This window comes from Oncorhynchus gorbuscha, unplaced genomic scaffold, assembly GCF_021184085.1.
Source record: "Oncorhynchus gorbuscha isolate QuinsamMale2020 ecotype Even-year unplaced genomic scaffold, OgorEven_v1.0 Un_scaffold_2898, whole genome shotgun sequence".
Classification (NCBI taxonomy): domain Eukaryota; kingdom Metazoa; phylum Chordata; class Actinopteri; order Salmoniformes; family Salmonidae; genus Oncorhynchus; species Oncorhynchus gorbuscha.
In genome coordinates, this window is record NW_025747288.1 from 22,134 (window position 1) to 49,887 (window position 27,754).

The window sequence follows — 27,754 nt, forward strand, 5'->3', positions numbered from 1 at the left end:
CCCGTCTATCGACATGTCTCTAGAACATTCTATTGTCTAAACATCCATCTTGTCTAAAGGCTGGTTTATAGTCCCGTCTATCGACATGTCTCTAGAACATTCTATTGTCTAAACATCCATCTTGTCTAAAGGCTGGTTTATAGTCCCGTCTATCGACATGTCTCTAGAACATTCTATTGTCTAAACATCCATCTTGTCTAAAGGCTGGTTTATAGTCCCGTCTATCGACATGTCTCTAGAACATTCTATTGTCTAAACATCTTGTCTAAAGGCTGGTTTATAGTCCCGTCTATCGACATGTCTCTAGAACATTCTATTGTCTAAACATCCATCTTGTCTAAAGGCTGGTTTATAGTCCCGTCTATCGACATGTCTCTAGAACATTCTATTGTCTAAACATCCATCTTGTTTAAAGGCTGGTTTATAGTCCGTCTATCGACATGTCTCTAGAACATTCTATTGTCTAAACATCCATCTTGTCTAAAGGCTGGTTTATAGTCCCGTCTATCGACATGTCTCTAGAACATTCTATTGTCTAAACATCTTGTCTAAAGGCTGGTTTATAGTCCCGTCTATCGACATGTCTCTAGAACATTCTATTGTCTAAACATCCATCTTGTTTAAAGGCTGGTTTATAGTCCCGTCTATCGACATGTCTCTAGAACATTCTATTGTCTAAACATCTTGTCTAAAGGCTGGTTTATAGTCCCGTCTATCGACATGTCTCTAGAACATTCTATTGTCTAAACATCTTGTCTAAAGGCTGGTTTATAGTCCCGTCTATCGACATGTCTCTAGAACATTCTATTGTCTAAACATCCATCTTGTTTAAAGGCTGGTTTATAGTCCCGTCTATCAACATGTCTCTAGAACATTCTATTGTCTGACATCTTGTCTAAAGGCTGGTTTATAGTCCCGTCTATCGACATGTCTCTAGAACATTCTATTGTCTAAACATCTTGTCTAAAGGCTGGTTTATAGTCCCGTCTATCGACATGTCTCTAGAACATTCTATTGTCTAAACATCCATCTTGTTTAAAGGCTGGTTTATAGTCCCGTCTATCGACATGTCTCTAGAACATTCTATTGTCTAAACATCTTGTTTAAAGGCTGGTTTATAGTCCCGTCTATCGACATGTCTCTAGAACATTCTATTGTCTAAACATCCATCTTGTCTAAAGGCTGGTTTATAGTCCCGTCTATCGACATGTCTCTAGAACATTCTATTGTCTAAACATCCATCTTGTCTAAAGGCTGGTTTATAGTCCCGTCTATCGACATGTCTCTAGAACATTCTATTGTCTAAACATCCATCTTGTCTAAAGGCTGGTTTATAGTCCCGTCTATCGACATGTCTCTAGAACATTCTATTGTCTAAACATCCATCTTGTCTAAAGGCTGGTTTATAGTCCCGTCTATCGACATGTCTCTAGAACATTCTATTGTCTAAACATCCATCTTGTTTAAAGGCTGGTTTATAGTCCGTCTATCGACATGTCTCTAGAACATTCTATTGTCTAAACATCCATCTTGTCTAAAGGCTGGTTTATAGTCCCGTCTATCGACATGTCTCTAGAACATTCTATTGTCTAAACATCTTGTCTAAAGGCTGGTTTATAGTCCCGTCTATCGACATGTCTCTAGAACATTCTATTGTCTAAACATCCATCTTGTTTAAAGGCTGGTTTATAGTCCCGTCTATCGACATGTCTCTAGAACATTCTATTGTCTAAACATCTTGTCTAAAGGCTGGTTTATAGTCCCGTCTATCGACATGTCTCTAGAACATTCTATTGTCTAAACATCTTGTTTAAAGGCTGGTTTATAGTCCCGTCTATCGACATGTCTCTAGAACATTCTATTGTCTAAACATCCATCTTGTTTAAAGGCTGGTTTATAGTCCCGTCTATCGACATCACAAGGAGGTTCATGTCCATTCTAGTATTTGTATCACCACGGTTACCCAACTCCCTGAACAACATGGCCGACCTTTAGACAATCACAAGAAGGTTCACGTCTAGTATTTGTATCGTCGTACCGTACTAGTTCGTCGGCGCAGGTGGCGGCCACGGCCTCTTCAGCTTGTCTCTCGTAGTATTTACACAACACCGTGTCCGGTAAAACCTTTTCCAACTCGCACACCGGGAAGGAACAGGGACAGCCTGCTTCCATACAGCTGAGAGAGGACTGGAACACAGAGACACCATGTTAACACCTAAACCATACAGCTGAGAAAGGACTGGAACACAGAGACACCCTGTTAACACCTAAACCACACAGCTGAGAGAGGACTGGAACACAGAGACACCCTGTTAACACCTAAACCACACAGCTGAGAGAGGACTGGAACACAGAGACACCCTGTTAACACCTAAACCACACAGCTGAGAGAGGACTGGAACACAGAGACACCCTGTTAACACCTAAACCACACAGCTGAGAGAGGACTGGAACACAGAGACACCCTGTTAACACCTAAACCACACAGCTGAGAGAGGACTGGAACACAGAGACACCCTGTTAACACCTAAACCACACAGCTGAGAGAGGACTGGAACACAGAGACACCCTGTTAACACCTAAACCACACAGCTGAGAGAGGACTGGAACACAGAGACACCCTGTTAACACCTAAACCACACAGCTGAGAGAGGACTGGAACACAGAGACACCCTGTTAACACCTAAACCACACAGCTGAGAGAGGACTGGAACACAGAGACACCCTGTTAACACCTAAACCACACAGCTGAGAGAGGACTGGAACACAGAGACACCCTGTTAACACCTAAACCACACAGCTGAGAGAGGACTGGAACACAGAGACACCCTGTTAACACCTAAACCACACAGCGTACCCACCCCCACATACCTGTCCCGACCCGAACACGGCCTCCTCGGCATATTTAACCAGACATTCTTTACAGAAGAGATGTCCATCTGAACACTGGGTCATCTTCTCGAAGGCAAAGTCCCCACAGCAACACCCACACTCTATCAGCTGTCCGTCCTACAGAGAGAGAGAGAGAGAGAGAGAGAGAGAGAGATGTTCACTACACAACACAACACCCACACTCAGCTGTCAGTCCTACAGAGAGAGAAAGAGAGACAGAGAGAGAGAGAGAGAGAGAGAGAGTGGAAGTGAGAGGTAGAGAGAGTGGAAGTGAGAGGTAGAGAGAGAGGAAGTGAGAGGTAGAGAGAGAGGAAGTGAGAGGTAGAGAGAGAGTAAGTGAGAGAGACAGAGAGAGAGGAAGTGAGAGGTAGAGAGAGAGGAAGTGAGAGGTAGAGAGAGAGGAAGTGAGAGGTAGAGAGAGTGGAAGTGAGAGGTAGAGAGAGAGGAAGTGAGAGGTAGAGAGAGAGGAAGTGAGAGGTAGAGAGAGAGGAAGTGAGAGGTAGAGAGAGAGGAAGTGAGAGGTAGAGAGAGAGTAAGTGAGAGAGACAGAGAGAGAGGAAGTGAGAGAGACAGAGAGAGGAAGTGAGAGGTAGAGAGAGAGGAAGTGAGAGGTAGAGAGAGAGGAAGTGAGAGGTAGAGAGAGAGGAAGTGAGAGGTAGAGAGAGAGGAAGTGAGAGGTAGAGAGAGAGGAAGTGAGAGAGACAGAGAGAGGAAGTGGTGTTTGGGTAGATGTACCTTCTCATACTCCTCCTCATTAACCTGCAGAGCCAGCAGGAAGTCTTCATGCTGCACAGAGAGAACATCATGATCATCAGTTAAATAACAGACCCTGAGAGAGAGAGAGTGTGTGTGTCCAGTGAGAGTGTGTGTGTGTCCAGTGAGAGTGTGTGTGTTCAGTGAGAGAGAGTGTGTGTGTTCAGTGAGAGTGTGTGTGTTCAGTGAGAGTGTGTGTGTGTCCAGTGAGAGTGTGTGTGTGTTCAGTGAGAGTGTGTGTGTGTCCAGTGAGAGTGTGTGTGTGTTCAGTGAGAGTGTGTGTGTGTTCAGTGAGAGTGTGTGTGTGTTCAGTGAGAGTGTGTGTGTGTTCAGTGAGAGTGTGTGTGTGTTCAGTGAGAGTGTGTGTGTGTTCAGTGAGAGAGTGTGTGTGTTCAGTGAGTGTGTGTGTGTTCAGTGAGAGTGTGTGTGTGTTCAGTGAGAGTGTGTGTGTGTTCAGTGAGAGTGTGTGTGTGTTCAGTGAGTGTGTGTGTGTTCAGTGAGAGTGGGTGTGTGTTCAGTGAGAGTGTGTGTGTGTTCAGTGAGAGAGAGTGTGTGTTCAGTGAGTGTGTGTGTGTGTTCAGTGAGAGTGTGTGTGTTCAGTGAGAGTGTGTGTGTGTCCAGAGAGAGTGTGTGTGTTCAGTGAGAGTGTGTGTGTTCAGTGAGAGTGTGTGTGTGTCCAGTGAGAGTGTGTGTGTGTTCAGTGAGAGTGTGTGTGTGTTCAGTGAGAGTGTGTGTGTGTTCAGTGAGAGAGTGTGTTCAGAGAGAGTGTGTGTGTTCAGTGAGAGTGTGTGTTCAGTGAGAGTGTGTGTGTGTTTAGAGAGAGTGTGTGTGTGTTCAGAGAGAGTGTGTGTGTTCAGAGAGAGTGTGTGTGTTCAGAGAGAGTGTGTGTGTTCAGAGAGAGTGTGTGTGTTCAGAGAGAGTGTGTGTGTTCAGTGAGAGTGTGTGTGTGTGTGTGTGTGTTCAGTGAGTGTGTGTGTCCAGTGAGAGTGTGTGTGTCCAGTGAGAGTGTGTGTGTGTTCAGTGAGTGTGTGTGTGTGTTCAGTGAGTGTGTGTGTGTGTCCAGTGAGAGTGTGTGTGTTCAGTGAGAGTGTGTGTGTGTTCAGTGAGTGTGTGTGTGTGTCCAGAGAGTGTGTGTGTGTGTCCAGAGAGAGTGTGTGTGTGTGTTCAGTGAGAGTGTGTGTGTTCAGTGAGAGTGTGTGTGTTCAGTGAGAGTGTGTGTGTTCAGTGAGAGTGTGTGTGTTCAGTGAGAGTGTGTGTGTGTGTGTGTGTGTTCAGTGAGTGTGTGTGTGTGTTCAGTGAGAGTGTGTGTGTGTTCAGTGAGTGTGTGTGTATGTTCAGTGAGTATGTGTGTGTTCAGTGAGAGTGTGTGTGTTCAGTGAGAGTGTGTGTGTGTAGTGAGAGTGTGTGTGTGTGTGTGTGTGTGTGTGTGTGTGTGTGTGTGTGTGTGTGTGTGTGTGTGTGTGTGTGTGTGTGTGTGTGTGTGTGTGTGTGTGTGTGTGTGTGTGTTCAGTGAGAGTGTGTGTGTTCAGTGAGAGTGTGTGTGTTCAGTGAGAGAGTGTGTGTGTGTGTGTGTGTGTTCAGTGAGAGTGTGTGTGTTCAGTGAGAGTGTGTGTGTGTGTGTGTGTGTGTGTGTGTGTGTGTGTGTGTGTGTGTGTGTGTGTGTGTGTGTGTGTGTGTGTGTTCAGTGTGTGTGTTCAGTGTGTGTGTGTGTGTGTGTGTGTTCAGTGTGTGTGTGTGTGTGTGTGTGTGTGTGTGTGTGTGTGTGTGTGTGTGTGTGTGTGTGTTCAGTGAGAGTGTGTGTGTTCAGTGAGAGTGTGTGTGTTCAGTGAGAGAGTGTGTGTGTGTGTGTGTGTGTGTTCAGTGAGAGTGTGTGTGTTCAGTGAGAGTGTGTGTGTTCAGTGAGAGAGTGTGTGTGTGTGTGTTCAGTGAGAGAGTGTGTGTGTGTGTGTTCAGTGAGTGTGTGTGTGTGTCCAGAGAGTGTGTGTGTGTGTCCAGAGAGAGTGTGTGTGTGTGTTCAGTGAGTGTGTGTGTGTTCAGTGAGAGTGTGTGTGTTCAGTGAGAGTGTGTGTGTGTGTGTGTGTGTGTTCAGTGAGTGTGTGTGTGTGTTCAGTGAGAGTGTGTGTGTGTTCAGTGAGTGTGTGTGTATGTTCAGTGAGTATGTGTGTGTTCAGTGAGAGTGTGTGTGTGTGTGTGTGTGTGTGTGTGTGTGTGTGTGTGTGTGTGTGTGTGTGTGTGTGTGTGTGTGTGTGTGTGTGTTCAGTGTGTGTGTGTGTGTGTGTGTGTGTGTGTGTGTGTGTGTGTGTGTGTGTGTGTGTGTGTGTGTGTGTTCAGTGAGAGTGTGTGTGTTCAGTGAGAGAGTGTGTGTTTGTGTGTTTACTTAGTGTGTGTGTGTGTGTGTGTGTATGTGTTTGTGTGTGTGTTCAGTGAGAGTGTGTGTGTTCAGTGAGAGAGTGTGTGTTTGTGTGTTTACTTAGTGTGTGTGTGTGTGTGTGTGTATGTGTTTGTGTGTGTGTTCAGTGAGAGTGTGTGTGTGTGTGTGTTCAGTGTGTGTGTGTGTGTGTGTGTGTGTGTGTGTGTGTGTGTGTGTGTGTGTGTGTGTGTGTGTTCAGTGAGAGTGTTTGTGTGTGTGTGTGTGTGTGTTCAGTGAGAGTGTGTGTGTTCAGTGAGAGTGTGTGTGTGTGTGTGTTCAGTGAGAGTGTGTGTGTGTGTGTGTGTTCAGTGTGTGTGTGTGTGTGTGTGTGTGTGTGTGTGTGTGTGTGTGTGTGTGTGTGTGTGTGTGTGTGTGTGTGTGTACCTCAGCATGCTCCTTGGCTTTCTGCTGATAGAAGGTGATCTCCCTCTGTAGCGAGGGGTCCAGAGCCGCTCCGTACGTCCTGCAGCCGCGACGGTTCTTCTCCAGGAAGTACATCCTCCTCTCCAACTTCACCGAACCTGACGGAAGGAGAGAGATACAGGGTTAGGGGTCAACTGGACCTGATAGAGAGAGATACAGGGTTAGGGGTCAACTGGACCTGATAGAGAGAGATACAGGGTTAGGGGTCAACTGGACCTGATAGAGAGAGATACAGGGTCAACTGGACCTGATAGAGAGAGATACAGGGTTAGGGGTCAACTGGACCTGATAGAGAAAGATACAGGGTTAGGGGTCAACTGGACCTGATAGAGAGAGATACAGGGTTCGGGGTCAACTGGACCTGATAGAGAGAGATACAGGGTTCGGGGTCAACTGGACCTGATAGAGAGAGATACAGGGTTAGGGGTCAACTGGACCTGATAGAGAGAGATACAGGGTTAGGGGTCAACTGGACCTGATAGAGAAAGATACAGGGTTAGGGGTCAACTGGACCTGATAGAGAGAGATACAGGGTTCGGGGTCAACTGGACCTGATAGAGAGAGATACAGGGTTCGGGGTCAACTGGACCTGATAGAGAGAGATACAGGGTTAGGGGTCAACTGGACCTGAAAGAGAGAGATACAGGGTTAGGGGTTAACTGGACCTGATAGAGAGAGATACAGGGTTAGGGGTTAACTGGACCTGATAGAGAGAGATACAGGGTTAGGGGTCAACTGGACCTGATAGAGAGAGATACAGGGTTAGGGGTCAACTGGACCTGATAGAGAGAGATACAGGGTTAGGGGTCAACTGGACCTGATAGAGAGAGATACAGGGTCAACTGGACCTGATAGAGAAAGATACAGGGTCAACTGGACCTGATAGAGAGAGATACAGGGTTAGGGGTCAACTGGACCTGATAGAGAGAGATACAGGGTTAGGGGTCAACTGGACCTGATAGAGAGAGATACAGGGTCAACTGGACCTGATAGAGAGAGATACAGGGTCAACTGGACCTGATAGAGAGAGATACAGGGTCAACTGGACCTGATAGAGAGATACAGGGTTAGGGGTCAACTGGACCTGATAGAGAGATACAGGGTTAGAGGTCAACTGGACCTGATAGAGAGAGATACAGGGTTAGGGGTCAACTGGACCTGATAGAGAGAGATACAGGGTTAGGGGTCAACTGGACCTGATAGAGAGAGATACAGGGTTAGGGGTCAACTGGACCTGATAGAGAGAGATACAGGGTTAGAGGTCAACTGGACCTGATAGAGAGAGATACAGGGTCAACTGGACCTGATAGAGAGAGATACAGGGTCAACTGGACCTGATAGAGAGAGATACAGGGTTAGGGGTCAACTGGACCTGATAGAGAGAGATACAGGGTTAAGGGTTTATGTGTAGTGTGCAGTGTGTAGGGTGTAGTGTGTAGTGTGTAGTGTGTAGGGTGTAGTGTGTAGGGTGTAGTGTAGTATGCAGTGTGTAGGGTGTAGTGTGTAGGGTGCAGTGTGTAGGGTGTAGTGTGTAGTGTGTAGGGTGTAGGGTGTAGTGTGTAGTGTGTAGGGTGTAGTGTAATATGCAGTGTGTAGGGTGTAGTGTGTGTAGTGTGTAGGGTGTAGTGTGTAGGGTGTAGTGTGTAGGGTGTAGTGTAATATGCAGTGTGTAGGGTGTAGTGTGTGTAGTGTGTAGGGTGTAGTGTGTAGGGTGTAGTGTGTAGGGTGTAGGGTGTAATTCACCATGCTGATACTTTAAGTCTATATAGCAGCAGTGTGTAGGGTGTAGGGTGTAGGGTGTAGTGTGTAGGGTGTAGTGTGTAATTCACCATGCTGATACTTGAAGTCTATATAGCAGCGTTCTGCAGTCTGTCTCCTGGGTCGTCTCTTCTCTAACGACTCAGAGTCTTGAAACTGCTTCACCGCTTCACATAAGGCCTGAAACACACAGAGAGACACCGAGTGAGGCCTGAAACACACAGAGAGACACCGAGTGAGGCCTGAAACACACAGAGAGACACCGTGTGAGGCCTGAAACACACAGAGAGACACCGAGTGAGGCCTGAAACACACAGAGAGACACCGAGTGAGGCCTGAAACACACAGAGAGACACCGAGTGAGGCCTGAAACACACAGAGAGACACCGAGTGAGGCCTGAAACACACAGAGAGACACAGAGTGAGGCCTGAAACACACAGAGAGACACAGAGTGAGGCCTGAAACACACAGAGAGACGCTGAGTGAGGCCTGAAGCACACAGAGAGACGCCGAGTGAGGCCTGAAACACACAGAGAGACACCGAGTGAGGCCTGAAACACACAGAGAGACACCGTGTGAGGCCTGAAACACACAGAGAGACACCGAGTGAGGCCTGAAACACACAGAGAGACGCTGTGTGAGGCCTGAAACACACAGAGAGACAGCGAGTGAGGCCTGAAACACACAGAGAGACAGCGAGTGAGGCCTGAAACACACAGAGAGACGCTGTGTGAGGCCTGAAACACACAGAGAGACACCGAGTGAGGCCTGAAACACACAGAGAGACGCTGTGTGAGGCCTGAAACACACAGAGAGACAGCGAGTGAGGCCTGAAACACACAGAGAGACGCTGAGTGAGGCCTGAAACACACAGAGAGAGAGAGACAGCGAGTGAGGCCTGAAACACACAGAGAGACGCCGAGTGAGGCCTGAAACACACAGAGAGACGCCGAGTGAGGCCTGAAACACACAGAGAGACGCCGAGTGAGGCCTGAAACACACAGAGAGACAGCGAGTGAGGCCTGAAACACACAGAGAGACGCTGAGTGAGGCCTGAAACACACAGAGAGAGAGAGACAGCGAGTGAGGCCTGAAACACACAGAGAGACGCCGAGTGAGGCCTGAAACACACAGAGAGAGACACCGAGTGAGGCCTGAAACACACAGAGAGACGCCGAGTGAGGCCTGAAACACACAGAGAGAGACACCGAGTGAGGCCTGAAACACACAGAGAGACAGCGAGTGAGGCCTGAAACACACAGAGAGAGAGACGCCGAGTGAGGCCTGAAACACACAGAGAGACAGCGAGTGAGGCCTGAAACACACAGAGAGAGAGAGACGCCGAGTGAGGCCTGAAACACACAGAGAGACAGCGAGTGAGGCCTGAAACACACAGAGAGACGCCGAGTGAGGCCTGAAACACACGGAGAGACACCGAGTGAGGCCTGAAACACACAGAGAGACAGCGAGTGAGGCCTGAAACACACAGAGACAGCGAGTGAGTCCTGAAACACACAGAGAGACGCTGAGTGAGGCCTGAAACACACAGAGAGACAGCGAGTGAGGCCTGAAACACACAGAGAGAGACAGCGAGTGAGGCCTGAAACACACAGAGAGAGAGAGACAGCGAGTGAGGCCTGAAACACACAGAGAGAGAGAGACAGCGAGTGAGGCCTGAAACACACAGAGAGACAGCGAGTGAGTCCTGAAACACACAGAGAGACGCTGTGTGAGGCCTGAAACACACAGAGAGAGAGAGACGCTGTGTGAGGCCTGAAACACACAGAGAGAGAGAGACGCTGTGTGAGGCCTGAAACACACAGAGAGAGAGAGACGCTGTGTGAGGCCTGAAACACACAGAGAGAGACAGCGAGTGAGGCCTGAAACACACAGAGAGACAGCGAGTGAGTCCTGAAACACACAGAGAGATGCTGAGTGAGGCCTGAAACACACAGAGAGACAGCGAGTGAGGCCTGAAACACACAGAGAGACAGCGAGTGAGGCCTGAAACACACAGAGAGACGCCGAGTGAGTCCTGAAACACACAGAGAGACAGACGCCGAGCGTACCTTGCGTGTGATTGCGTAGTGCCCCTTCATGGCGTTGAGGCTCCATTTGATGTCCTGACAGGAAATCATCCTGAAGTCTCCCATCAAGAGGTCAGCTGCCTGCATCGCCGCCTCAGAACCCACCTGACCTAACGACCCGTAGTCAAACAGGTCCTCTACAGACTACAGAGAGAGAGAGAGACAGGGATAACACTAGGGACGGGGGGCGTTTAGAGAGACAGGGCTAACACTAGGGACAGGGGCGTTTAGAGGACTAACACTAGGGACAGGGGCGTTCAGAGAGACAGGACTAACACTAGGGACGGGGGGCGTTTAGAGAGACAGGGATAACACTAGGGACAGGGGGCGTTTAGAGAGACAGGGCTAACACTAGGGACAGGGGTGTTCAGAGGACTAACACTAGGGACAGGGGTGTTTAGAGAGACAGGGCTAACACAAGGGACAGGGGCGTTCAGAGAGACAGGACTAACACTAGGGACAGGGGCGTTTAGAGGACTAACACTAGGGATGGGGGGCGTTTAGAGAGACAGGGATAACACTAGGGACAGGGGCGTTTAGAGGACTAACACTAGGGATGGGGGCGTTTAGAGAGACAGGACTAACACTAGGGACAGGGGCGTTTAGAGAGACAGGACTAACACTAGGGACAGGGGCGTTTAGAGAGACAGGACTAACACTAGGGACAGGGGCGTTTAGAGAGACAGGACTAACACTAGGGACAGGGGCGTTTAGAGAGACAGGGATAACACTAGGGACGGGGGCGTTTAGAGAGACAGGACTAACACTAGGGACAGGGGGTTTAGAGAGACAGGGATAACACTAGGGACAGGGGTGTTTAGAGACAGGACTAACACTAGGGACGGGGTGTTTAGAGAGACAGGACTAACACTAGGGACAGGGGTGTTTAGAGGACTAACACTAGGGACAGGGGCGTTTAGAGGGCTAACACTAGGGACAGGGGTGTTTAGAGGACTAACACTAGGGACAGGGGTGTTTAGAGAGACAGGGATAACACAAGGGACAGGGGTGTTTAGAGAGACAGGACTAACACTAGGGACAGGGGTGTTTAGAGAGACAGGACTAACACTAGGGATGGGGGGAGTTTAGAGGACTAACACTAGGGACGGGGGCGTTTAGAGGACTAACACTAGGGACAGGGGTGTTTAGAGAGACAGGACTAACACTAGGGACAGGGGTGTTTAGAGAGACAGGGATAACACTAGGGACAGGGGTGTTTAGAGAGACAGGACTAACACAAGGGACAGGGACGTTTAGAGAGACAGGACTAACACTAGGGACAGGGGCGTTTAGAGAGACAGGACTAACACTAGGGACAGGGGCGTTTAGAGAGACAGGACTAACACTAGGGACAGGGGGCGTTTAGAGAGACAGGACTAACACTAGGGACAGGGGCGTTCAGAGGACTAACACTAGGGATGGGGGGCGTTTAGAGAGACAGGACTAACACTAGGGACGGGGGCGTTTAGAGAGACAGGACTAACACAAGGGACAGGGGCGTTTAGAGAGACAGGACTAACACTAGGGACAGGGGCGTTTAGAGAGACAGGACTAACACTAGGGACGGGGGCGTTTAGAGAGACAGGACTAACACTAGGGACAGGGGCGTTTAGAGAGACAGGACTAACACTAGGGATGGGGGCGTTTAGAGAGACAGGACTAACACTAGGGATGGGGGCGTTTAGAGGGCTAACACAAGGGACAGGGGTATTTAGAGAGACAGGGATAACACTAGGGACGGGGGCGTTTAGAGAGACAGGACTAACACAAGGGACAGGGGTGTTTAGAGAGACAGGACTAACACTAGGGACAGGGGTGTTTAGAGAGACAGGACTAACACTAGGGACAGGGGCGTTTAGAGAGACAGGACTAACACTAGGGATGGGGGCGTTTAGAGGACTAACACTAGGGATGGGGGGTTTAGAGAGACAGGACTAACACTAGGGATGGGGGCGTTTAGAGAGACAGGACTAACACTAGGGATGGGGGGTTTAGAGAGACAGGACTAACACTAGGGATGGGGGGCGTTTAGAGGACTAACACTAGGGACAGGGGCGTTTAGAGAGACAGGACTAACACAAGGGACAGGGGTGTTTAGAGAGACAGGACTAACACTAGGGACAGGGGCGTTTAGAGAGACAGGACTAACACTAGGACAGGGGCGTTTAGAGAGACAGGACTAACACTAGGGATGGGGGCGTTTAGAGAGACAGGACTAACACTAGGGATGGGGGCGTTTAGAGAGACAGGACTAACACTAGGGAGGGGGGCGTTTAGAGGACTAACACTAGGGACGGGGGGGCGTTTAGAGGACTAACACTAGGGATGGGGGCGTTTAGAGAGACAGGACTAACACTAGGGATGGGGGCGTTTAGAGGACTAACACTAGGGATGGGGGTGTGTAGAGGACTAACACTAGGGATGGGGGCGTTTAGAGAGACAGGACTAACACTAGGGATGGGGGCGTTTAGAGAGACAGGACTAACACTAGGGATGGGGGGCGTTTAGAGAGACAGGACTAACACTAGGGATGGGGGCGTTAGAGAGACAGGACTAACACTAGGGATGGGGGCGTTTAGAGGACTAACACTAGGGATGGGGGCGTTTAGAGGACTAACACTAGGGATGGGGGCATTTAGAGAGACAGGACTAACACTAGGGATGGGGGGCGTTTAGAGAGACAGGACTAACACTAGGGATGGGGGCGTTTAGAGGACTAACACTAGGGATGGGGGGGCGTTTAGAGAGACAGGACTAACACTAGGGATGGGGGCGTTTAGAGAGACAGGACTAACACTAGGGATGGGGGCGTTTAGAGAGACAGGACTAACACTAGGGATGGGGGCGTTTAGAGAGACAGGACTAACACTAGGGATGGGGGCGTTTAGAGAGACAGGACTAACACTAGGGATGGGGGCGTTTAGAGGACTAACACTAGGGATGGGGGGCGTTTAGAGGACTAACACTAGGGATGGGGGCGTTTAGAGGACTAACACTAGGGATGGGGGCATTTAGAGGACTAACACTAGGGATGGGGGCATTTAGAGGACTAACACTAGGAATGGGGGCGTTTAGAGGACTAACACTAGGAATGGGGGCGTTTAGAGGACTAACACTAGGGATGGGGGGCGTTTAGAGGACTAACACTAGGAATGGGGGCGTTTAGAGGACTAACACTAGGGATGGGGGGTGTTTAGAGGACTAACACTAGGGATGGGGGCGTTTAGAGGACTAACACTAGGGATGGGGGTGTTTAGAGAGACAGGACTAACACTAGGGATGGGGGCGTTTAGAGAGACAGGACTAACACTAGGGATGGGGGCGTTTAGAGAGACAGGACTAACACTAGGGATGGGGGCGTTTAGAGGACTAACACTAGGGATGGGGGCGTTTAGAGGACTAACACTAGGGATGGGGGCGTTTAGAGGACTAACACTAGGGATGGGGGCGTTTAGAGAGACAGGACTAACACTAGGGATGGGGGCGTTTAGAGAGACAGGACTAACACTAGGGATGGGGGCGTTTAGAGGGCTAACACTAGGGATGGGGGCGTTTAGAGTACTAACACTAGGTATGGGGGCGTTTAGAGAGACAGGACTAACACTAGGGATGGGGGGCGTTTAGAGTACTAACACTAGGTATGGGGGCGTTTAGAGAGACAGGACTAACACTAGGGATGGGGGGTTTAGAGAGACAGGACTAACACTAGGGATGGGGGGTTTAGAGAGACAGGACTAACACTAGGGATGGGGGGCGTTTAGAGAGACAGGACTAACACTAGGGATGGGGGTTTAGAGAGACAGGACTAACACTAGGGATGGGGGGTTTAGAGAGACAGGACTAACACTAGGGATGGGGGCGTTTAGAGAGACAGGACTAACACTAGGGATGGGGGCGTTTAGAGAGACAGGACTAACACTAGGGATGGGGGGCGTTTAGAGAGACAGGACTAACACTAGGGATGGGGGCGTTTAGAGAGACAGGACTAACACTAGGGATGGGGGGCGTTTAGAGACAGGACTAACACTAGGGATGGGGGCGTTTAGAGAGACAGGACTAACACTAGGGATGGGGGCGTTTAGAGGACTAACACTAGGGATGGGGGCGTTTAGAGAGACAGGACTAACACTAGGGATGGGGGCGTTTAGAGAGACAGGACTAACACTAGGGATGGGGGGCGTTTAGAGGACTAACACTAGGGATGGGGGCGTTTAGAGAGACAGGACTAACACTAGGGATGGGGGGTTTAGAGAGACAGGACTAACACTAGGGATGGGGGGGTTTAGAGAGACAGGACTAACACTAGGGATGGGGGCGTTTAGAGAGACAGGACTAACACTAGGGATGGGGGCGTTTAGAGAGACAGGACTAACACTAGGGATGGGGGCGTTTAGAGAGACAGGACTAACACTAGGGATGGGGGCGTTTAGAGAGACAGGACTAACACTAGGGATGGGGGGCGTTTAGAGAGAAAGGACTAACACTAGGGATGGGGGCGTTTAGAGAGACAGGACTAACACTAGGGATGGGGGCGTTTAGAGGACTAACACTAGGGATGGGGGCGTTTAGAGAGACAGGACTAACACTAGGGATGGGGGGCGTTTAGAGAGACAGGACTAACACTAGGGATGGGGGCGTTTAGAGGACTAACACTAGGGATGGGGGCGTTTAGAGAGACAGGACTAACACTAGGAATGGGGGCGTTTAGAGGACTAACACTAGGGATGGGGGCGTTTACAGGACTAACACTAGGGATGGGGGGCGTTTAGAGAGACAGGACTAACATTAGGGATGGGGGCGTTTAGAGAAACAGGACTAACACTAGGGATGGGGGCGTTTAGAGAGACAGGACTAACACTAGGGATGGGGGCGTTTAGAGGACTAACACTAGGGATGGGGGTGTGTAGAGGACTAACACTAGGGATGGGGGCGTTTAGAGAGACAGGACTAACACTAGGGATGGGGGGTGTGTAGAGGACTAACACTAGGGATGGGGGCGTTTAGAGAGACAGGACTAACACTAGGGATGGGGGCGTTTAGAGAGACAGGACTAACACTAGGGATGGGGGCGTTTAGAGAGACAGGACTAACACTAGGGATGGGGGGCGTTTAGAGGACTAACACGAGGGATGAGGGGCGTTCAGAGAGACAGGACTAACACTAGGGATGGGGGCGTTTAGAGGACTAACACTAGGGATGGGGGCGTTTAGAGAGACAGGACTAACACTAGGGATGGGGGGTTTAGAGAGACAGGACTAACACTAGGGATGGGGGGGTTTAGAGAGACAGGACTAACACTAGGGATGGGGGCGTTTAGAGAGACAGGACTAACACTAGGGATGGGGGCGTTTAGAGAGACAGGACTAACACTAGGGATGGGGGCGTTTAGAGAGACAGGACTAACACTAGGGATGGGGGCGTTTAGAGAGACAGGACTAACACTAGAGATGGGGGCGTTTAGAGAGACAGGACTAACACTAGGGATGGGGGCGTTTAGAGGACTAACACTAGGGATGGGGGGCGTTTAGAGAGACAGGACTAACACTAGGGATGGGGGCGTTTAGAGAGACAGGACTAACACTAGGGATGGGGGCGTTTAGAGGACTAACACTAGGGATGGGGGCGTTTAGAGAGACAGGACTAACACTAGGGATGGGGGGCGTTTAGAGAGACAGGACTAACACTAAGGATGGGGGCGTTTAGAGGACTAACACTAGGGATGGGGGGCGTTTAGAGAGACAGGACTAACACTAGGAATGGGGGCATTTAGAGGACTAACACTAGGGATGGGGGCGTTTAGAGAGACAGGACTAACACTAGGGATGGGGGCGTTTAGAGAGACAGGACTAACACTAGGGATGGGGGCGTTTAGAGAGACAGGACTAACATTAGGGATGGGGGCGTTTAGAGAGACAGGACTAACACTAGGGATGGGGGCGTTTAGAGAGACAGGACTAACACTAGGGATGGGGGGCGTTTAGAGGACTAACACTAGGGATGGGGGCGTTTAGAGAGACAGGACTAACACTAGGGATGGGGGCGTTTAGAGAGACAGGACTAACACTAGGGATGGGGGCGTTTAGAGGACTAACACTAGGGATGGGGGCGTTTAGAGAGACAGGACTAACACTAGGAATGGGGGCGTTTAGAGGACTAACACTAGGGATGGGGGCGTTTAGAGGACTAACACTAGGGATGGGGGCGTTTAGAGAGACAGGACTAACATTAGGGATGGGGGCGTTTAGAGAAACAGGACTAACACTAGGGATGGGGGCGTTTAGAGAGACAGGACTAACACTAGGGATGGGGGCGTTTAGAGGACTAACACTAGGGATGGGGGTGTGTAGAGGACTAACACTAGGGATGGGGGCGTTTAGAGACACAGGACTAACACTAGGGATGGGGGCGTTTAGAGAGACAGGACTAACACTAGGGATGGGGGTGTGTAGAGGACTAACATTAGGGATGGGGGCGTTTAGAGAGACAGGACTAACACTAGGGATGGGGGCGTTTAGAGAGACAGGACTAACACTAGGGATGGGGGCGTTTAGAGGACTAACACGAGGGATGAGGGGGCGTTCAGAGAGACAGGACTAACACTAGGGATGGGGGCGTTTAGAGGACTAACACGAGGGATGAGGGGGTTTAGAGGACTAACACTAGGGATGGGGGGTGTTTAGAGACACAGGACTAACACTAGGGATGGGGGGCGTTTAGAGAGACAGGACTAACACTAGGGATGGGGGGCGTTTAGAGGACTAACACTAGGGATGGGGGGGGTAGCATGTCCAATAGCATGCTGCTCTGAGCAGTGGAGCCCCATCCCTAGCTAACACACAGGGTTCACACACGTCTCTACCTGTGAGTTGTCGTTGCAGGGTTCCAGTAGCATGCTGCTCTGAGCCGCGGCGGCTGAACTCTCTCTCTGAGGGAAGGCTGGGTTCTCCAGCAACATGTTACAGATACTGGACACAGACACTCACAGGTTAAATACACCGACACAGATATCAGAGAGTTACAGAATGCTGGTACAGATCTCTCACACAGAGAGAGAGAGAGAGAGAGAGAGAAAACTAAATAGCAGGAGTTTTATATTTGAGTCATTTAGCTCTTATATAGAGCAAGGTGAGACAACCACAGACAACCACATTTCACAGTCATAGAGATAGTTGTAGTTCTAACAGATTGAGATTCTTTCAGGTCAGTGGTAGTCATGGAGATAGTTGTAGTTCTAACAGTAATAATAATAATAATATATGCCATTTAGCAGACGCTTTTATCCAAAGCGACTTACAGTCATATGTGCATACATTCTACGTATGGGTGGTCCCGGGGATCGAACCCACTACCCTGGCGTTACAAGCGCCATGCTCTACCAACTGAGCTACAGAAGGACCACCTTGGGATTCTTGGGATTCTTTCAGGTCAGTGGTAGTCATGGAGATAGTTGTAGTTCTAACAGATTGGGATTCTTTCAGGTCAGTGGTAGTCATGGAGATAGTTGTAGTTCTAACAGATTGAGATTCTTTCAGGTCAGTGGTAGTCATAGAGATAGTTGTAGTTCTAACAGATTGAGATTCTTTCAGGTCAGTGGTGGTCATGGAGATAGTTGTAGTTCTAACACATTGAGATTCTTTCAGGTCAGTGGTAGTCATGGAGATAGTTGTAGTTCTAACACATTGAGATTCTTTCAGGTCAGTGGTAGTCATGGAGATAGTTGTAGTTCTAACACATTGAGATTCTTTCAGGTCAGTGGTAGTCATGGAGATAGTTGTAGTTCTAACACATTGAGATTCTTTCAGGTCAGTGGTAGTCATGGAGATAGTTGTAGTTCTTACACATTGAGGTCTTTCAGGTCATTGGTCTGGATCAGTTCTGCTACATAGTTCTCCTGGACATCAGGAAACAGATCCACCTGGAGAGGAGTTATAGACATACTAGATATAACTACCCATTAGAAGTGAGGGCCGCTACCCATTAGAAGTGAGGGACACTACCCATTAGAAGTGAGGGACACTACCCATTAGAAGTGAGGGCCACTACCCATTAGAAGTGAGGGACACTACCCATTAGAAGTGAGGGCCACTACCCATTAGAAGCTACCCATTAGAAGTGAGGGCCACTACCCATTAGAAGTGAGGGCCACTACCCATTAGAAGTGAGGGCCACTACCCATTAGAAGTGAGGGCCACTACCCATTAGAAGTGAGGGCCACTACCCATTAGAAGTGAGGGCCACTACCCATTAGAAGTGAGGGTCGCTACCCATTAGAAGTGAGGGCCGCTACCCATTAGAAGTGAGGGTCGCTACCCATTAGAAGTGAGGGCCGCTACCCATTAGAAGTGAGGGCCGCTACCCATTAGAAGTGAGGGCCGCTACCCATTAGAAGTGAGGGCCGCTACCCATTAGAAGTGAGGGCCGCTACCCATTAGAAGTGAGGGCCGCTACCCATTAGAAGTGAGGGCCGCTACCCATTAGAAGTGAGGGCCACTACCCATTAGAAGTGAGGGCCACTACCCATTAGAAGTGAGGGCCACTACCCATTAGAAGTGAGGGCCACTACCCATTAGAAGTGAGGGCCACTACCCAATAGAAGTGAGGGCCACTACCCATTAGAAGTGAGGGCCACTACCCATTAGAAGTGAGGGCCACTACCCATTAGAAGTGAGGGCCACTACCCATTAGAAGTGAGGGCCACTACCCATTAGAAGTGAGGGTCACTACCCATTAGAAGTGAGGGTCACTACCTATTAGAAGTGAGGGCCGCTACCCATTAGAAGCTACCCATTAGAAGTGAGGGCCACTACCCATTAGAAGTGAGGGTCACTACCCATTAGAAGCTACCCATTAGAAGTGAGGGCCACTACCCATTAGAAGTGAGGGCCACTACCCATTAGAAGTGAGGGCCACTACCCATTAGAAGTGAGGGCCACTACCCATTAGAAGTGAGTGTAGCTACCCATTAGAAGCTACCCATTAGAAGTGAGGGCCACTACCCATTAGAAGTGAGGGCCACTACCCATTAGAAGTGAGGGCCACTACCCATTAGAAGTGAGGGCCACTACCCATTAGAAGTGAGGGCCGCTACCCATTAGAAGTGAGGGCCGCTACCCATTAGAAGTGAGGGCCGCTACCCATTAGAAGTGAGGGCCGCTACCCATTAGAAGTGAGGGCCGCTACCCATTAGAAGTGAGGGCCCCTACCCATTAGAAGCTACCCATTAGAAGTGAGGGCCACTACCCATTAGAAGTGAGGGCCACTACCCATTAGAAGTGAGGGCCGCTACCCATTAGAAGTGAGGGTCGCTACCCATTAGAAGTGAGGGTCGCTACCCATTAGAAGTGAGGGTCTCTACCCATTAGAAGTGAGGGCCACTACCCATTAGAAGTGAGGGCCACTACCCATTAGAAGTGAGGGCCGCTACCCATTAGAGGTGAGGGTCGCTACCCATTAGAAGTGAGGGTCGCTACCCATTAGAAGTGAGGGTCTCTACCCATTAGAAGTGAGGGTCACTACCCATTAGAATTGAGGGTCACTACCCATTAGAAGTGAGGGTCACTACCCATTAGAAGTGAGGGTCGCTACCCATTAGAAGTGAGGGTCGCTACCCATTAGAAGTGAGGGTCACTACCCATTAGAAGTGAGGGTCACTACCCATTAGAAGTGAGGGTCACTACCCATTAGAAGTGAGGGCCACTACCCATTAGAAGTGAGGGCCACTACCCATTAGAAGTGAGGGTCACTACCCATTAGAAGTGAGGGCCACTACCCATTAGAAGTGAGGGTCACGAGCCATTAGAAGTGAGGGTCACTACCCCTGAGAAGTGAGGATCACTACCCATTAGAAGTGAGGGCCGCTACCCATTAGAAGTGAGGGCCACTACCCATTAGAAGTGAGGGCCACTACCCATTAGAAGTGAGGGCCACTACCCATTAGAAGTGAGGGCCACTACCCATTAGAAGTGAGGGCCACTACCCATTAGAAGTGAGGGCCACTACCCATTAGAAGTGAGGGCCACTACCCATTAGAAGTGAGGGCCACTACCCATTAGAAGTGAGGGCCACTACCCATTAGAAGTGAGGGCCACTACCCATTAGAAGTGAGGGCCGCTACCCATTAGAAGTGAGGGCCGCTACCCATTAGAAGTGAGGGCCGCTACCCATTAGAAGTGAGGGCCGCTACCCATTAGAAGTGAGGGCCGCTACCCATTAGAAGTGAGGGTCACTACCCATTAGAAGTGAGGGTCGCTACCCATTAGAAGTGAGGGCCACTACCCATTAGAAGTGAGGGCCACTACCCCTGAGAAGTGAGGGCCACTACCCATTAGAAGTGAGGGCCACTACCCATTAGAAGTGAGGGCCACTACCCATTAGAAGTGAGGGCCGCTACCCATTAGAAGTGAGGGCCGCTACCCATTAGAAGTGAGGGTCGCTACCCATTAGAAGTGAGGGTCGCTACCCATTAGAAGTGAGGGCCACTACCCATTAGAAGTGAGGGCCACTACCCATTAGAAGTGAGGGCCACTACCCATTAGAAGTGAGGGCCACTACCCATTAGAAGTGAGGGCCACTACCCATTAGAAGTGAGGGCCACTACCCATTAGAAGTGAGGGCCACTACCCATTAGAAGTGAGGGCCACTACCCATTAGAAGTGAGGGCCACTACCCATTAGAAGTGAGGGCCACTACCCATTAGAAGTGAGGGCCACTACCCATTAGAAGTGAGGGCCACTACCCATTAGAAGTGAGGGTCGCTACCCATTAGAAGTGAGGGTCACTACCCATTAGAAGTGAGGGTCACTACCCATTATAAGTGAGGGCCGCTACCCATTAGAAGTGAGGGCCACTACCCATTAGAAGTGAGGGCCACTACCCATTAGAAGTGAGGGCCACTACCCATTAGAAGTGAGGGCCACTACCCATTAGAAGTGAGTGTAGCTACCCATTAGAAGCTACCCATTAGAAGTGAGGGCCACTACCCATTAGAAGTGAGGGCCACTACCCATTAGAAGTGAGGGCCACTACCCATTAGAAGTGAGGGCCACTACCCATTAGAAGTGAGGGCCACTACCCATTAGAAGTGAGGGCCACTACCCATTAGAAGTGAGGGCCGCTACCCATTAGAAGTGAGGGCCGCTACCCATTAGAAGTGAGGGCCGCTACCCATTAGAAGTGAGGGCCACTACCCATTAGAAGCTACCCATTAGAAGTGAGGGCCACTACCCATTAGAAGTGAGGGCCACTACCCATTAGAAGTGAGGGCCACTACCCATTAGAAGTGAGGGTCACTACCCATTAGAAGTGAGGGTCGCTACCCATTAGAAGTGAGGGTCTCTACCCATTAGAAGTGAGGGTCACTACCCATTAGAATTGAGGGTCGCTACCCATTAGAAGTGAGGGTCGCTACCCATTAGAAGTGAGGGTCGCTACCCATTAGAAGTGAGGGTCGCTACCCATTAGAAGTGAGGGTCGCTACCCATTAGAAGTGAGGGTCGCTACCCATTAGAAGTGAGGGTCACTACCCATTAGAAGTGAGGGTCACTACCCATTAGAAGTGAGGGCCACTACCCATTAGAAGTGAGGGCCACTACCCATTAGAAGTGAGGGTCACTACCCATTAGAAGTGAGGGCCACTACCCATTAGAAGTGAGGGTCACGAGCCATTAGAAGTGAGGGTCACTACCCCTGAGAAGTGAGGATCACTACCCATTAGAAGTGAGGGCCGCTACCCATTAGAAGTGAGGGCCACTACCCATTAGAAGTGAGGGCCACTACCCATTAGAAGTGAGGGCCACTACCCATTAGAAGTGAGGGCCACTACCCATTAGAAGTGAGGGCCACTACCCATTAGAAGTGAGGGCCACTACCCATTAGAAGTGAGGGCCACTACCCATTAGAAGTGAGGGCCACTACCCATTAGAAGTGAGGGCCACTACCCATTAGAAGTGAGGGCCACTACCCATTAGAAGTGAGGGCCACTACCCATTAGAAGTGAGGGCCACTACCCATTAGAAGTGAGGGCCGCTACCCATTAGAAGTGAGGGCCGCTACCCATTAGAAGTGAGGGCCGCTACCCATTAGAAGTGAGGGCCACTACCCATTAGAAGCTACCCATTAGAAGTGAGGGCCACTACCCATTAGAAGTGAGGGCCACTACCCATTAGAAGTGAGGGCCACTACCCATTAGAAGTGAGGGTCACTACCCATTAGAAGTGAGGGTCGCTACCCATTAGAAGTGAGGGTCTCTACCCATTAGAAGTGAGGGTCACTACCCATTAGAATTGAGGGTCACTACCCATTAGAAGTGAGGGTCACTACCCATTAGAAGTGAGGGTCGCTACCCATTAGAAGTGAGGGTCGCTACCCATTAGAAGTGAGGGTCGCTACCCATTAGAAGTGAGGGTCACTACCCATTAGAAGTGAGGGTCACTACCCATTAGAAGTGAGGGCCACTACCCATTAGAAGTGAGGGCCACTACCCATTAGAAGTGAGGGTCACTACCCATTAGAAGTGAGGGCCACTACCCATTAGAAGTGAGGGTCACGAGCCATTAGAAGTGAGGGTCACTACCCCTGAGAAGTGAGGATCACTACCCATTAGAAGTGAGGGCCGCTACCCATTAGAAGTGAGGGCCACTACCCATTAGAAGTGAGGGCCACTACCCATTAGAAGTGAGGGCCACTACCCATTAGAAGTGAGGGCCACTACCCATTAGAAGTGAGGGCCACTACCCATTAGAAGTGAGGGCCACTACCCATTAGAAGTGAGGGCCACTACCCATTAGAAGTGAGGGCCACTACCCATTAGAAGTGAGGGCCACTACCCATTAGAAGTGAGGGCCACTACCCATTAGAAGTGAGGGCCACTACCCATTAGAAGTGAGGGCCACTACCCATTAGAAGTGAGGGCCGCTACCCATTAGAAGTGAGGGCCACTACCCATTAGAAGTGAGGGCCGCTACCCATTAGAAGTGAGGGTCACTACCCATTAGAAGTGAGGGTCGCTACCCATTAGAAGTGAGGGCCACTACCCATTAGAAGTGAGGGCCACTACCCCTGAGAAGTGAGGGCCACTACCCATTAGAAGTGAGGGCCACTACCCATTAGAAGTGAGGGCCACTACCCATTAGAAGTGAGTGTAGCTACCCATTAGAAGCTACCCATTAGAAGTGAGGGCCACTACCCATTAGAAGTGAGGGCCACTACCCATTAGAAGTGAGGGCCACTACCCATTAGAAGTGAGGGCCACTACCCATTAGAAGTGAGGGCCACTACCCATTAGAAGTGAGGGCCACTACCCATTAGAAGCTACCCATTAGAAGTGAGGGCCACTACCCATTAGAAGTGAGGGCCACTACCCATTAGAAGTGAGGGCCACTACCCATTAGAAGTGAGGGCCGCTACCCATTAGAAGTGAGGGCCGCTACCCATTAGAAGTGAGGGCCGCTACCCATTAGAAGTGAGGGCCACTACCCATTAGAAGCTACCCATTAGAAGTGAGGGCCACTACCCATTAGAAGTGAGGGCCACTACCCATTAGAAGTGAGGGCCACTACCCATTAGAAGTGAGGGTCGCTACCCATTAGAAGTGAGGGTCGCTACCCATTAGAAGTGAGGGTCGCTACCCATTAGAAGTGAGGGTCTCTACCCATTAGAATTGAGGGTCACTACCCATTAGAAGTGAGGGTCACTACCCATTAGAAGTGAGGGTCGCTACCCATTAGAAGTGAGGGTCGCTACCCATTAGAAGTGAGGGTCACTACCCATTAGAAGTGAGGGTCACTACCCATTAGAAGTGAGGGTCACTACCCATTAGAAGTGAGGGCCACTACCCATTAGAAGTGAGGGCCACTACCCATTAGAAGTGAGGGCCACTACCCATTAGAAGTGAGGGTCACTACCCATTAGAAGTGAGGGCCACTACCCATTAGAAGTGAGGGTCACGAGCCATTAGAAGTGAGGGTCACTACCCCTGAGAAGTGAGGATCACTACCCATTAGAAGTGAGGGCCACTACCCATTAGAAGTGAGGGCCGCTACCCATTAGAAGTGAGGGCCGCTACCCATTAGAAGTGAGGGTCACTACCCATTAGAAGTGAGGGTCGCTACCCATTAGAAGTGAGGGCCACTACCCATTAGAAGTGAGGGCCACTACCCCTGAGAAGTGAGGGCCACTACCCATTAGAAGTGAGGGCCACTACCCATTAGAAGTGAGGGCCACTACCCATTAGAAGTGAGGGCCGCTACCCATTAGAAGTGAGGGTCGCTACCCATTAGAAGTGAGGGTCGCTACCCATTAGAAGTGAGGGCCGCTACCCATTAGAAGTGAGGGCCGCTACCCATTAGAAGTGAGGGCCACTACCCATTAGAAGTGAGGGCCACTACCCATTAGAAGTGAGGGCCACTACCCATTAGAAGTGAGGGCCACTACCCATTAGAAGTGAGGGCCACTACCCATTAGAAGTGAGGGCCACTACCCATTAGAAGTGAGGGCCACTACCCATTAGAAGTGAGGGCCACTACCCATTAGAAGTGAGGGCCACTACCCATTAGAAGTGAGGGCCACTACCCATTAGAAGTGAGGGTCGCTACCCATTAGAAGTGAGGGTCACTACCCATTAGAAGTGAGGGTCGCTACCCATTAGAAGTGAGGGCCGCTACCCATTAGAAGCTACCCATTAGAAGTGAGGGCCACTACCCATTAGAAGTGAGGGTCACTACCCATTAGAAGCTACCCATTAGAAGTGAGGGCCACTACCCATTAGAAGTGAGGGCCACTACCCATTAGAAGTGAGGGCCACTACCCATTAGAAGTGAGGGCCACTACCCATTAGAAGTGAGGGCCACTACCCATTAGAAGTGAGGGCCACTACCCATTAGAAGTGAGGGCCACTACCCATTAGAAGTGAGTGTAGCTACCCATTAGAAGCTACACATTAGAAGTGAGGGCCACTACCCATTAGAAGTGAGGGCCACTACCCATTAGAAGTGAGGGCCACTACCCATTAGAAGTGAGGGCCACTACCCATTAGAAGTGAGGGCCACTACCCATTAGAAGTGAGGGCCACTACCCATTAGAAGTGAGGGCCGCTACCCATTAGAAGTGAGGGCCGCTACCCATTAGAAGTGAGGGCCGCTACCCATTAGAAGTGAGGGCCGCTACCCATTAGAAGTGAGGGCCGCTACCCATTAGAAGCTACCCATTAGAAGTGAGGGCCACTACCCATTAGAAGTGAGGGCCACTACCCATTAGAAGTGAGGGCCACTACCCATTAGAAGTGAGGGCCGCTACCCATTAGAAGTGAGGGCCACTACCCATTAGAAGTGAGGGCCACTACCCATTAGAAGTGAGGGCCACTACCAGTCATGTCTGTACGACTCACCACTCCTCTGACCAGTGCTCTGACGTGGGGCTGCAGCTGAGGTGTCTCTGGTCCCTGGACTTCCTGTTGGTCTTCTGAGGGACCTGCCCTATCCTCGACTGTCCTGGGGACGACAGGGGCTGGGACTATGGGGTTAGGGTTCAGGGGAACAGCGAGAGCCGGGATGGGGAGGGGAGGTTGAGTGGCCGGCCGGTTGACCACAACTACCACCTGTGGCTCCAGGGACAGAGGGCGGTCGTGTGTCAGCAGCGGGCCTCCGGACTGGGGGTTAAGGCCCCCAAGAGTCTGGCTGCCCAGGGTGATGCGATGGCCGGTCTCTGGGAGACCCAGACGCTCGGGGGCAGCAGCTATCAGCACGGCGGGGGCAGGGACGCCACAGGGGCCCGCAGGACACCGCTGGGGGGCAGCAGCTATCAGCACGGCGGGCGCAGGGACGCCACAGGGGCCCGCAGGACACCGCTGGGGAGCAGGCACGGGCTGGGGAGCGACCTGGGGAACAGGTTGGGGATGAAGGGATTTGGGTTGTTGGATCTGGAAGGCTTGGGTTAGGAGGAGAGCCTGGGGGGAAAGGGGAGGCTGGTTGAGGGGTCCAGGGTGGAGCTGCTGTTGGGGGGATCGGGGCCGGGCATGGGGCTGAGGAGGTGCAGGGGGCTGAACCTGAGGGAGCAAAACTAACTTGACCTCCTGCAGGACAGGCCTGGTGAAGGGTTGATGTCTGGTCTGGGTTGAGGTGGATGGGGCGGAGGTGTCTCTGTATTGTGAGGTGGATGGGGCGGAGGTGTCTCGGTCTCTGTACTGTGAGGTGGATGGGGCGAAGGTGTCTCTGTACTGTGAGGTGGATGGGGCCGAGGCGTCTCGGTCTCTGTACTGTGAGGTGGATGGGGCGAAGGTGTCTCTGTACTGTGAGGTGGATGGGGCCGAGGCGTCTCGGTCTCTGTACTGTGAGGTGGATGGGGCGGAGGCGTCTCGGTCTCTGTACTGTGAGGTGGATGGGGCGGAGGTGTCTTTGTACTGTGAGGTGGATGGGGCGGAGGTGTCTCTGTACTGCGAGGTGGATGGGGCGGAGGGGTCTCTGTACTGCGAGGTGGATGGGGCGGAGGCGTCTCCGTCTCTGTACTGTGAGGTGGATGGGGCGGAGGTGTCTCTGTACTGTGAGGTGGATGGGGCCGAGGCGTCTCGGTCTCTGTACTGTGAGGTGGATGGGGCGGAGGCGTCTCCGTCTCTGTACTGTGAGGTGGATGGGGCGGAGGTGTCTCTGTACTGTGAGGTGGATGGGGTGGAGGTGTCTCTGTACTGTGAGGTGGATGGGGCGGAGGTGTCTCTGTACTGTGAGGTGGATGGGGCCGAGGCGTCTCTGTACTGTGAGGTGGATGGGGCCGAGGCGTCTCGGTCTCTGTACTGTGAGGTGGATGGGGCGGAGGCGTCTCGGTCTCTGTACTGTGAGGTGGATGGGGCGGAGGCGTCTCGGTCTCTGTACTGTGAGGTGGATGGGGCGGAGGCGTCTCGGTCTCTGTACTGTGAGGTGGATGGGGCCGAGGCGTCTCTGTACTGTGAGGTGGATGGGGCCGAGGCGTCTCTGTACTGTGAGGTGGATGGGGCCGAGGCGTCTCGGTCTCTGTACTGTGAGGTGGATGGGGCGGAGGTGTCTCTGTACTGTGAGGTGGATGGGGCCGAGGCGTCTCGGTCTCTGTACTGTGAGGTGGATGGGGCGTCTCGGTCTCTGTACTGTGAGGTGGATGGGGCGGAAGTGTCTCTGTACTGTGAAGTGGATGAGGCGGAGGCGTCTCGGTCTCTGGACTGCGAGGTGGATGGGGCCGAGGCGTCTCGGTCTCTGGACTGTGAGCTGGATGGGGCGGAGGCGTCTCGGTCTCTGGACTGTGAGGTGGATGGAAGGGGTGCAGTCCGATGACCGTCAACCTCTTTTAGCTCTATGATTGGTCCATCGCCTTCAGAGGCCACACCCCACAGTGCTGCTGGACGAATCACATGTCGCCGGGCAGGATTCAGGGGCTGGAGAGAGAAAGAGAGGAGGGGAGAGAGAGAAAGAG

At 51.2% G+C, this 27,754-nt stretch overlaps 1 protein-coding gene across 1 annotated transcript in view; it reads right to left on the minus strand.

Moving 5' to 3' along the window:
- The window catches only part of LOC124027033 (mucin-5AC-like), a 57,051-nt gene that overhangs the window by 19,768 nt on the left and 9,529 nt on the right, over positions 1-27,754 (minus strand). The window contains exons 3-11 of the mRNA XM_046339591.1: positions 25,707-27,716; positions 18,163-18,239; positions 17,184-17,289; positions 10,307-10,468; positions 8,308-8,416; positions 6,440-6,576; positions 3,628-3,678; positions 2,872-3,009; positions 2,039-2,187 (exon numbers count right to left, since the gene is read on the minus strand). Coding sequence (XP_046195547.1) covers positions 2,039-2,187; positions 2,872-3,009; positions 3,628-3,678; positions 6,440-6,576; positions 8,308-8,416; positions 10,307-10,468; positions 17,184-17,289; positions 18,163-18,239; positions 25,707-27,716 — 2,939 coding nt within the window. The remainder of the gene's footprint in view (positions 1-2,038; positions 2,188-2,871; positions 3,010-3,627; positions 3,679-6,439; positions 6,577-8,307; positions 8,417-10,306; positions 10,469-17,183; positions 17,290-18,162; positions 18,240-25,706; positions 27,717-27,754) is intronic.